The 12,053-nt window shown below is 35.8% G+C and overlaps 2 protein-coding genes across 3 annotated transcripts in view; one reads left to right on the forward strand and one right to left on the reverse strand.

The window, feature by feature from the left end:
- Window positions 1–308: 308 nt before the first annotated feature.
- On the reverse strand, window positions 309–3,201 carry LOC125224861. Its single transcript, XM_048128358.1, has 4 exons — window positions 2,865–3,201; window positions 2,553–2,779; window positions 1,334–1,446; window positions 309–485 (listed from the first exon to the last, which is right to left on the reverse strand). The coding sequence occupies exons 1-4, from the start codon at window positions 3,091–3,093 to the stop codon at window positions 314–316; spliced, it is 741 nt and encodes a 246-aa protein (XP_047984315.1). The 5' UTR covers window positions 3,094–3,201; the 3' UTR covers window positions 309–313.
- A 360-nt stretch (window positions 3,202–3,561) lies between these two features.
- The window catches only part of LOC125224774 (set1/Ash2 histone methyltransferase complex subunit ASH2), a 37,491-nt gene continuing 28,999 nt past the window's right edge, over window positions 3,562–12,053 (forward strand). The window contains exons 1-4 of one of the 2 annotated variants that reach the window (XM_048128225.1): window positions 3,562–3,854; window positions 3,994–4,172; window positions 4,317–4,464; window positions 5,363–5,559. In XM_048128225.1, coding sequence (XP_047984182.1) covers window positions 3,706–3,854; window positions 3,994–4,172; window positions 4,317–4,464; window positions 5,363–5,559 — 673 coding nt within the window. In that variant the 5' untranslated portion in view covers window positions 3,562–3,705. Of the gene's footprint in view, window positions 3,855–3,993; window positions 4,173–4,316; window positions 4,465–5,362; window positions 5,560–9,308; window positions 9,526–12,053 lie in introns of those variants that run through there. The other variant, XM_048128226.1, reaches the window with a different exon arrangement.

Genomic DNA, 12,053 nt, shown 5'->3' on the forward strand with positions numbered 1-12,053 from the left:
TAAATAGAGTACTGAAATACCCATTTATAAGTTTAAATTTAAATGTAATAGTACATTACTACAGAGGCCGGGACAAGACCTATCCGGCCTCGCTTCGCTCGGCCGTCTATATGTCTTCGGCCGGCAACCCCATTTGTCCCGGCCTCTGTAGTAATGTACTATTTCAAAAAGGCATGGCACCAAGCAATCTTTTGATTTAGGGAGCGGAGCCCTTGATAAGGGAGGAAAATTATTAACACAGAGTAACAGACTCTCTGTAATTCATCTAAAAAACTAAAATAGGTTAAATAAAACAAAATAAATTTAATACTAACTATTTATTAGCACCCATCTTGAAATCACTGTCAATGATTTCTCTATACTGCTTGATCCTGGCCTCCGCATCTTTGATGTTGTCCTTCAGATCTTTGTACACTTCGCTGTATGCCTTGATGGATTGGCTGGTCTCTGTGAAGATGTTCTGCAGGATCTGAAGGTGTAGTATTCTGTGAACGATGAAAACAATGATGGTAAAGCCTCCGCCACACATGAGCGTTTTGAGAGCATGGCGTGAGCGGGTCGCGATGAGAGCGTACCGCCAGCGCCGCGCCACGGTCACGCCACGCTCTCAAAACGCTCATGTGTGGTGGAGGCTTGAGTAATGGTTGTTTTAAAAAATAAAACAGAAGCATGGTGGTACCTCTTCAGATTGATGCCCCACAGAAGTAATGGTTTTTACCATAACACCTAGAAAAAATGTCTGGTAATTTTCCATCCAAATAAATTTTCATCCAAAAATTTTCAATGATCCGTAGTTACCAGAAGCATGACAAAAATCTTAAAGCTAATCATATTTGTTATCCCAGTCAATTTAAAGCCTAAAAAAAGTTATCTTTAACCTAATAGGAAACATTCAGTTTCCTTTTGAAGAATTTTCCTTTAAGAAACCTAAGAAAGTAATGGGAATAATAGTACATTACGATACAAGTGCGTAAAAAAGGAAGTTCGAAACGAGTGGCGATAAATTAAAACACGACCGAAGGGAGTGTTTTAAATCGACACGAGTTACGAATTTCCTTTTCGCACGTGTATCGTACGACGTTTTTCAGTACAGATTAGCCTCCGAAGTTTCGACCTGGCATATAATGAACCACTTCTCGCACTAGTGCGTAAAAAAAAACACCATCTGTACTGAAAAATACATTAGACTTATATTGACCGGGATATAGACCGTGATTACCTTTTTGATTTTTGTCGAGCTCCCGATATTTCGACGCAGTTGCATGCATCATGATCACGGAAAAATACATTTCTGCAAGCATTTCTTTCAAATTAATGTGATATATTCACTTACTTGGATTTCAGATCCAAACTCTTGGCCTTGAGAGTGAGGAGCTCTGTGGAGGACTCGCTGAACTTGGTAGCATCATGCAGCCGGTGATTAAGCCATTCCATCATCAGCTCCACCTGGTTTAAGGGCAAATCTTGATAAGTATAGTTCACGAACATATCGACATATAGGTACAGTTCCATGAATTAGCATGACTGTTACATGCCTAGATTGCCTAGTGATTGGTCTTACTTACCATAATATCAGAAAAAATAAGTCTTATTGTTTATACTAGCCAATTACTATAATAGGTACCAGCTAACAACTATAGCAGTCTTCCTGACTATGGGATTAGCCTGTTTTCAGGATGCTTTATGGTGTGAGGTCTTTAATGATTTTTTTAATTTCTATAGTGGTACAAATTCACGAAAAAAAATGTACTTTTCTGTACTTACCTTTTTATAAAAAGTACCCTCATGGTTTCGGAGTTTCGACATGGGTTGTGGTCGTGCTAGATAGGTACTCCCTGGCACGACCGCACTAAGTTTTTGAAGTAATTTACATAGTACAATTTCAAAACACTTGTTTAGTATTTATTTGACCATCAAATTAAACATAAATATAGTGTGGTCGTGCCAGGAAGTACCTATCTAGCACGACCACACCCCATGTCAAAACTCCGAAACCATGAGGGTATTTTTTTTAAAAAGGTAAGTACAAAAAAGTACATTTTTTTTCGTGAATTTGTACTGCAACAGAAATTTAAAATCTCATTAAATATAGTGTGGTCGTGCCAGGGAGTACCTACCTAGCACGACCCCGGGCCATATGTCGAAACTCCAAAATCATAAGGGTACATTTTTTTTAAACGTCAGCACAAAAAAGTACATTTTTTTTCATGAATTTGTACCGCATCAGAATTAATAAAATCATCCGTGATCGTGCTGTATAGTATCACACGCTTTATGGATGATTTTATAGGACCTCAGAAATACAAAGAGCAAAAGCTCCACCTTTTCAAAGTAATCAGCCTAGTCATGAAATTGAAAAATAAGTCTCGTCTTGGCAGGGTCACAACCATACTAACAGAAACAAGCCCAAGTTTTGTTGGAATTTATCAGATAATTAGGAATAAATGGAAGTATGACTTATCAAAAGAGTCTGCATGTTGCTTAATAGATCTTCCTATAGTTTGTTTAAACCTTAAAAACTAACTATGCAGACTTCAGATGAAGATTTTTACTTTTTCATTTTCTTGTTCTTGCAAAGTGTTGAGCTTATCATCCAAACTCTCCTGAAGCTCCTGGATCTTCTGTTTGCGAGCATCTTTGCTGGACAGGCTGGTTCGCTTAAGCTGTTCCAGCTCTGCTATGTATGCTGGAAGTTTCGCCTGGATCTTAGCTGATATAGCCTGCATCAACTCCGATTGCTCATCATAGCTGAGTTCCTTTGTTGTTTGGTTCATGAGACCTGGAATGGATCAGAAGATAACTTCGATTTTTTTTATGAAATGCGTCCTACATAAGACTGATTTTGATAGGCTGATAGCACTTACCTAGTACTGTTGATGTACTTTCATCCACTGTGCTTAGCTTGTGTAAACTAGAATAATGAGATAAATCACAGTCCGCAATAATCCTGTTAACGTTGCCAATTAGTTTTGATGAAATCTTGCTGTTGGGGTCACTGCAGACTTCTTTAATAATTTCCAGCAGAATATTCTCTTGGGATGTCTTTAAATCTATGTTGTAGTTCACAGTATCGGTTGTCGAATCCATATTCATGAATAATAATGACAGATTATATTAATAATTCACGTAAAAATTCAATAAATTAATAAAATAACACTAACATCAGAAAGCTGTTGTCAAGGTAACGTAACTGTCGAATTCGAATTGACATATCTGACATGATCTCGTTCTATACCTTTTTTTTACATTTTAAATTTTTTTGTCATCATTTTATTTTTGAAAACACATTTTATTATAATATATAAATTTGAATACATACGTACATATAATATAATTATATATTCAACTATTTAGTTTTAAGTGTATCAACGTAATTTTGAACGAACATGTGGTACAATAAGCACAAAAAAATAATGTTTTGCGGATATATTCAGAACTAATAGCTTTATCTCTTTCTCTCTTTATTTATTTTGTATGCGATACTAGCGCCGACATTAGCCTTGATATTTTGTACTGGAACGTTGTAATATTAACGGGTTATAATCCTTACAAAAATACTGTCAATTTGGTCAAGCGTTTATCCCGTTTAGCCAATACTGGTAATAGATCGATTTACTTAAGAGATTTCTAGTAAATCATGTGATAATCATACATATTTTGAAATAACAAGGATATATTTGTGTCTAGGGGACCTTATTACGCGATATGGCGTCTGAAGACACAAGAAAAACATCGGAAGTAGATCTATCAAATAGTGGACAAAGCATGCATTCTGAATCTCATAAGCCGGCAGATAATGCCGATAAAAACAAAACAAACAAATCTGGAAGCGATACTCAGGGCTCTTGCTACTGGTGAGTACAGAAATACATTAAAAAAAAAATCTTTTTTTTAAGACACTGGCAGGTTGGTTTAAACACTTTGGAAACTTCATGCATTCCAAATTTAACTTCTAATTCTAATTTTCTTATTGTGTTTCATTTTTTTTTACAGTGGCAAAGACAGAAATCTTAACATAGTAGAGCTACTGTGCGCTTCATGTAACAGATGGTTTCATGAGTCTTGTATTGGGTATCAGTTAGGAAAATTGGTGCCTTTTATGACAAACTATCTGTTCATTTGCAAGAACTGCTCTCCAACTGGTCTGGAGACTTTTAAGAAGAATCAAGCTCGTAAGTAAAGCTTGTTAAGAGTTTTAAAATATGATTGATATTTCTTGTTTATACTTATTCATGCATGTTTCTTGTTCATGCAAATAAATCATTCATTCATTCATTCATTCATTCATTCTTAATATTATTTTTGTTTATTTTCAGCCTTTCCGCAAATGTGTCTGACAGCAATTGCTAATTTGAAACAAGAAAGTGCTAAAGATGGCAGCAATAAGATCCTTTTCAGCAAGGACAGAGAGATTATTCCCTACATAGATCAGTACTGGGAGGCCATGACAACTATGCCTCGGAGGTAAATAAAATGCAAGATACTACAAATCTGGGGTGCACAAAAATATCTAACAACCAAGGATGATTTATATAGGATTTACAATCTTCATACTAAGAATCATACCTCAAGTTTAATATTACACCTATTAAATACTATCACAACTACACTGATGATGCCTAAAAAATTTTTTTTTTCAAAATGTGTATTGACGGGATAGGTATCATGATATTAAAATAAAGAAGGCATGTTATTTGTTCTTATAAAAAATAAAAACACGCAAAAATATTTGGGGAAAACCTCATTTTGGCCACTACCAGGCTACGAAACACCATCTAGTTTTAGGCCTAAAAGGCCCATACATTGCAGGGGAACGCATTTTTGTATGGGCTTTGTCTGGCCTGGTATTATATCGTCCTTGCTGAAAGTAGAGATAAATTGAGATGTTTTCCTATATATATCTGTGAGCACTTTGGCTGCTTCAATACTAATATACAGTGTAAATTAAATTTTGATATGACTTATTATCTTGGATTTTATGAAGATAAACTGCAAGTGTTATTTTAAACATCAAGCTTATGAAATTATGATTTTTAATGTGCTTAAAAATCACTGGCAATCTTACTTGGTCTGACAAGAGTACAGTGTAAGTAAATGAATGCCCAAACACTTTACGATTCACTCACAATTCGCGAAGTGTTTGTGCATTAGGCTATGCACACAAGTCTGAAAAGACCTCACTATATTAAAAAAGTTTATTAGATCTCCTTTGCTTCCTCACTTAATAATTAAACCTTATTTTCTTTTAATATATCTCCTTACTGGCCAGTTTTCGTCTGTCAAATAGTAATGTCAAATGATTTTCAGTGCTGTTCTTTGGCTGACCTACATTAAAAGTATTAATCAATAAGTTTCCTTTTAGAGTTACCCAGTCTTGGTATGCTACGGTACAAAGAGCACTAATCAAGGATATTCAGGTCCTTTTCACGTATGAAGAGGACTCAACCCACGGACCAATGTTCGGGCTCTACAATATGGAGCTTACTTCTATCAAGCCTAACTATGAAGCCATGATCAAGCAAGGACAGTTGAAAGTTACTGATATGGGGATTGCTACAAGTAAGTTCAAAACATTTTACAAGTAGTTGAAGCTAGTTTAAAACAATCATCATTTCTTAGTAAATTTGGGGGCAAGATTAGGTTTATTTAATTCATAATATACAATTACAATATAAATTAGTCTAGGTTAATCTATACAAATTTATATTATGATTTTGAAGTATGATAATTCAAGATTAGTTATGGTCAAGATTTCAGATGATATCAGAAATCAGAGAAATAAATTTTGCGCCTTATACTCATGTAAGGATAGATATTGTAGAATATAATACTTTGAATTATACACATATTAAACAAAAACCAGCTCCAAAAAAGCTCAAATAATTGTGTCCACCTTGGGAGTCATTAAATAAGGCTTGCAGAGTTTCTTACTCTACAGGCTTTGGCTCTATGTGAGAATAAGGCAGTAATACTTTATCATGGCTCCGTATGCAGAAATCTATTTAAAAAAAAGAAAGCTAACTAAAACTTATTTTTTCTTATGTGGATTTGTGTGAGCTTTCAGGAGGCTATGAAAAACAAGTGTTGTACTGTTTAAGCTGTATATCTTAACCCCCTTATTTTTAAACATACTCTAAAATTATCAAGCCGATAAAGTTTGTTTGTCCTTTTCTATCACACCAATACGTCGGAAAGGGACAAACGAACATTATCGGCTTGATAACTTTAGAGTACGTTTATGAATAAGGGGGTTAAGGCTTAGGTCAAAATCTCCATTCATACTCTAGTATAGTATGAGTAGTTTTTATATTTTTAAATAGATAAAATTTCCCTAATAGGACTTGCTTAAACATGAATTGCAGACGAATTTGTTACAAAAGTTCTACCAAAAGTCTAAAATGGACTAATTGTGGAAAAAACAATATTATTTGACGACCGGTCTGGCTCAGTCGGTAGTGACCTTAGTGACTCTGCCTGCTGAGCCGCGGTCCTGGGTTCGAATCCCGGTAAGGGCATTTATTTGTGTGATGAGCACAGATATTTGTTCCTGAGTCATGGATGTTTGCTATGTATATAAGTATTTATCTATTTAAGTATGTATATCGTCGCTTAGCACTCAATAGTACAAGCTTTGCTTAGTTTGGGGCTAAGTTGGTCTGTGTAAGGTGTCCCCAATATTTATTTATTGTATTCAAGTAGTGGTAGGTATGTAATAATTTAATAAAATACCAAAATAAAGACAAGGTCAATAAACTTAAATTATGCTTTGATAAATAATTTCAATTTAATTAAAAGGTAATACGCTTGTACAAAGTATATAATTTGGCATTCAGCCAGTGTCTGAAAAACGCATCCGCGCTGCGTACAATGCAAACACCGACTAGCGCGTCATAGCATGCTATTGGATAATGAGGCTAAGATTAAAATATATGTAGACTGGGCAATCGATTCGGCTGAAGAGATAGCCCTAGCATGCGCAGATCCATTAGGTTGGCCATACAAATTTACCACGTGCCCCCCATGCCCTGCTGACACCCTGAGTACGAAGCTGGGTCGGCTCTTGAGCCCTAATGTATTGTTTATCATCTCGGGACCCATATCTCGAACTATGGGACCATTAAGCTATGAAATGATTGTATTGACAAAGAATTGACTTGATAGTTCTTGGAATGGACATATATTAAAAATGGGGAAAAAGGAAACACACTGACCATGCAAACACCGAATGTCATGTTACTTGTATTATTCTTCCTTTATTTTGCCGCAAACAAATGCATTATATTCTAAAGTAAAATCTGTAGGCTGGGCAGTTCATTTCTTATGGTGTCCACCCAAAATCGATAATGACTTATGATAGTTATGATCAAGTATATGTAGACGGGGCAGTCCATCTCTATGTATATGTGGACATAGTAAAAGTTGGATATCGATATCAGTTATGCACCTAATATTCTAATGATTGCCCCATTCAAGCATTGGTACGCCATACTGGTTATTTACAATGTATTACGTAGTTTTAAACAATCGGTCACATTTCTCGCCGAACGTGCCCGTTCCAGGCAATTAACTCCGCTAGTCAAGCCGCCCTCAATATGTATTAGTACCTGTATTTCCGTACTAAATATTGATAAACAAATACGTACCTAAAAATTTTAAGCGACCTGCGAAAGAAATGGTTTGGTTCGATTGTACTCCTATACATTAAAATAAATTGTCATTTAGCTTTAAAATATATCTGAGGATATTTATTTTTAACCGCCGCCCCAAATGGTTCTCAATTCGTCTGTATTTTTTTTTTGTAATCCTTTATTGTCCAAACATAAGCCCAAGTAGGCTTGCCAGATCGTATTATCCGATTATCGGGGAAAAAAAATATTTTTTCGGGATTTTAGGTCTCAAGTCGGGAAAAGAAAAAAAAACATTCATACGTATTTATATTTAAAGAATATACTTTATAAGTTTGTATTATGACATTTGGCACACCTCCTGCTCATAGAAGTTTTTTGACTTGTATAATCCATGCTAATATTATAAATGGAAAAGTGTGTGTGTCTGTTTGTTTGTCCGTCTTTCACGGCAAAACGGATCGATTAATTATTGACGTGATTTTTTAAATTTAGTTGAAGGGATGGAGAGTGAGATTACGATTCCTGTGAAACAATGAAAATGTAGACGTGTCTCCAAATATCTACTTTACCAGGAATTAAGTTGATGCGGTATTAGTTACCTGGCATTAGTTACTTTTCGATAGAGAAATCTACAGCAAAAATTGCTGAAAGAATCGAATTCAATAGAGAAATATACAGCAAAAATTGCTGATAGATTTTATTCAATAATACGATCTTTCAACTTTATTCTGACAATAGTTGGATATCATCCACGATATTTAGAAGCCATGCAGCAGCTTGCTAAAGCCAGTGCTCTCGAAATCGGGACGAAAGACTTGATTTAACGAAGTCCCACAGTATTGACATATTAACCGGTATAGGATGTAGTGTCCAAGAAATTCGTTCATTGAAATGACACCCACGATGAGCAACCAAAATATTTTAAAACGTACCGCACCCCGCACTGCGCACTGAAACAACGCGCTTCGCACACTAGGCGCGGGTTACGGTATTACTTTACGGTCGTTCCAGAAAAATAATTTGGCTGGATTCTAGTTTGGAATTTGAAATTTTAGAGTATTTCGAGAAATCGGGACATTTTCTAATTTGTCGGGATTCGGGAACACATGTTAAAACTCGGGAGAATCCCGCCAAATCCCGACCGTCTGGCAACCCTAAGCCCAAGAGTGGGAAAAACTTATCAGAAAAAGCATACAATATAATAAACAACAAAAAAATCTATTAATTAGAGGCAATACCATCTTAACCAATCAGACATAATAATATTCAGTTACCTACTAATTATGAGATACATGTTGGGTTTTCTCTACGTGCTGAATTTATGGGACATTATAATTGCATACATTCCGACTAATGTGGTGCCCCTGATTTATACGGGACAGCCAAATTTAATTCTGGATTTCGGCTTTGCTCAATGCTACAGGCCCGGCGCATTTAAGTCTCGCGGACCAACGAGTTGTGATCGTGAGTCGTGACCCTAAAAAAATATGTAGACCTAAGCGATTTGATTTTCTTCAATAAACATACTAGGAAAAGTTCGTTGCATGGTTGCAAATAGTGTGTCCATGGGAGATGTATGGCTTACAAGCCGCAGGCCTAACTAGTAGATATATTATGTCTGTACAGTATACATTCACTATGAATTCGTTATCGCTCCGTCAGTCAAACCAAGCTCCACCGTCGGCGCACACGCGGTCGAGTCCCAGACACATCTACAATATTCCATCACATTGTCCGCTATTGTACATGCATTAGTGTTTGTAAACATGCACACTATGCTCTACGTATGTGTTATATCAGTATTTCCTCGTCTCACATAGGCATTGTGTCGTCCGTGCTGTGTCTTGACTATTGATTTTAGATTTAAATGGTTCATCACCTTGAACTTTGATGGCTGGTAAGTTTTTTCGTATATAATTTTATTTTAGTTGCGCTTTATCACTGACGGTGTGGTTTATACATTATACGTAGGCATGTTTGTATAGGTACGTTATATAAATTGTTTTACGTGTTTATCTCGTGCTCTTATACTTACTAAATGTTTTCGATTGGGTAATCGCGTAATACCTAAACCTATTAAGTATATTAAATAACCAGTTACACATTTTTTCTTATAATTTATTATAATTAAGACCCTGTTAGACAAAACATTAATAAAAATAATAAATATTGGTTTAAATTTGTAAAGATTTATTTCCGAATAAGTAACTTAATTATCAAGTAAACCTTTAAGTACATATAAGGAACTATCCCATACTATAAAATTACGGTTATATACGTCCTTCATAATATAAATGAAGTAGGTATGTCTGTATGTATGGTCTCGTAAAATGTAGCGCTGGTAGGTACTTAAGAGCGCTATGACAAAAAAAGGCGATATATTGTAAAATGCACAATATTTATCGACAAAATTGTACACTTTACTCATACTAAAAGACAGTGAAAGTACTTGTTTCAGTTAGAACATCTTATTAACTGTCGGTTAATTAAAAAACATATGGAAAAAAAAGCTTTTTCAATTAGTAATGATTGTTTTCCTGATGCTCGTTTAGGAAAAACCGCGTGAAGCACAGAATTCGGAGCTCTTATTATCAACAATTTGATAAGCTCACTCTCATAAATGAGGTAAATTTAAGTTCCAAATATCTTGTACTTAAGGCCCATTAAACAATATTTATCATTTAATCCTTTGAAATTGAGAAATTGAAAGTAAAACGAACTCAATTTTGTCTTGAAAATACATTGAAACAAGTGATCATTTCTCCGAAAATCTACATGTTATCGAAGTTATTTTAGTATATAAATAATCTGTACAATCTGCTTAAATTGCTGTTATCCATTTGTCGTTATAATATTATATAATGATTTTTTGCCAATTTTTTGAAAATTAGCCTTCCTGTCGCTATTTGATCGGCGACGGACGCCTGCGATTTCAGTGCCGCGCCGGAGCTCGTATAGGTGAGACGTATGTCACTTCGCTCTCCGAGTTCTGATCGCAAACGTCGAGAATACTTATCGTTGTGTGGGTCGGACGCCTTGTTTATACACGGGCTATCCTCGCATTGTGTGTGTGTAAACAGCGACCAACGAATTTGATCCTAGATCCGTAAATATTTGCTTTTGTAATATTTTGTTATGTTTGAATGTTAAAGTATTACAACGTTATGATGATAAATATGTAAAAATTACAATACGGTCAAGATGATAAGACATATCAAGATGGTACTCGGGATCTGATGATGGAGCCAGAAGGTGGTCACCAGTACCAGTGAACCATGTAAGTAAACGACTTCGTGTTTAGGCTCGTTGGGTTCGTCTCAACAAGACCTTTGACAAGAGGTGGTACTCAGGGTCTGATGATGGAGCCAGATGGTGGTCACCAGTACCAATGAACCATATAACTAAACCCAGAGATGGGGAAATCGTAATCGATTCCGGATTACACGATTACTTGATTTTACTTTGTAATCCACTACTGGGTGTCAGATTACTTGTAATGTAATCAAGTGAAACGGTAAATTACCATTACATGTAAAGGAATCACTAATCATCTATACAATAATTACTATTACCAATAATTCGGAATCATAGTCGATTCAAAATAACTGAAATTATTGACTTGATTACTTTCAGATTACAAATATGTAGTACCTCAGATTGCTGACTGTCACTTTGACACAAAAGTCATCATGGGTGTCGTAAAATAGGTTTTAGGGGTGCTGATTCCAAAATTAATGACCAATGTGGAATCTGACATTGCTGACTGTCACTTTGACACAAAAGTCGTCATGGGTGTCGTAAAATAGGTTTTAGGGGGTGCTGATTCCAAAATTAATGACCAATGTTCAATCTGACGTTGCTGACTGTCACTCTGACACAAAAGTCGTCATGGGTGTCGTAGAATAGGTTTTAGGGTGTGCTGATTCCAAAATTAATGACCAATTTGGAATCTGACATTGCTGACTGTCACTTTGACACAAAAGTTGTCATGGGTGTCGTAAAATAGGTTTTAGGGGTGCTGATTCCAAAATTAATGACCAATGTGGAATCTGACATTGCTGACTGTCACTTTGACACAAAAGTCGTCATGGGTGTCGTAAAATAGGTTTTAGGGGTGCTGATTCCAAAATTAATGACCAATGTGGAATCTGACATTGCTGACTGTCACTTTGACACAAAAGTCGTCATGGGTGTCGTAAAATAGGTTTTAGGGGGTGCTGATATCAAAATTAATGACCAATGTTCAATCTGACGTTGCTGACTGTCACTCTGACACAAAAGTCGTCATGGGTGTCGTAAAATAGGTTTTAGGGGGTGCTGATTCCAAAATTAATGACCAATTTGGAATCTGACATTGCTGACTGTCACTTTGACACAAAAGTCGTCATGGGTGTCGTAAAATAGGTTTTAGGGGTGCTGATTCCA

Source organism: Leguminivora glycinivorella, chromosome 3 (assembly GCF_023078275.1).
Source record: "Leguminivora glycinivorella isolate SPB_JAAS2020 chromosome 3, LegGlyc_1.1, whole genome shotgun sequence".
Lineage (NCBI taxonomy): Eukaryota > Metazoa > Arthropoda > Insecta > Lepidoptera > Tortricidae > Leguminivora > Leguminivora glycinivorella.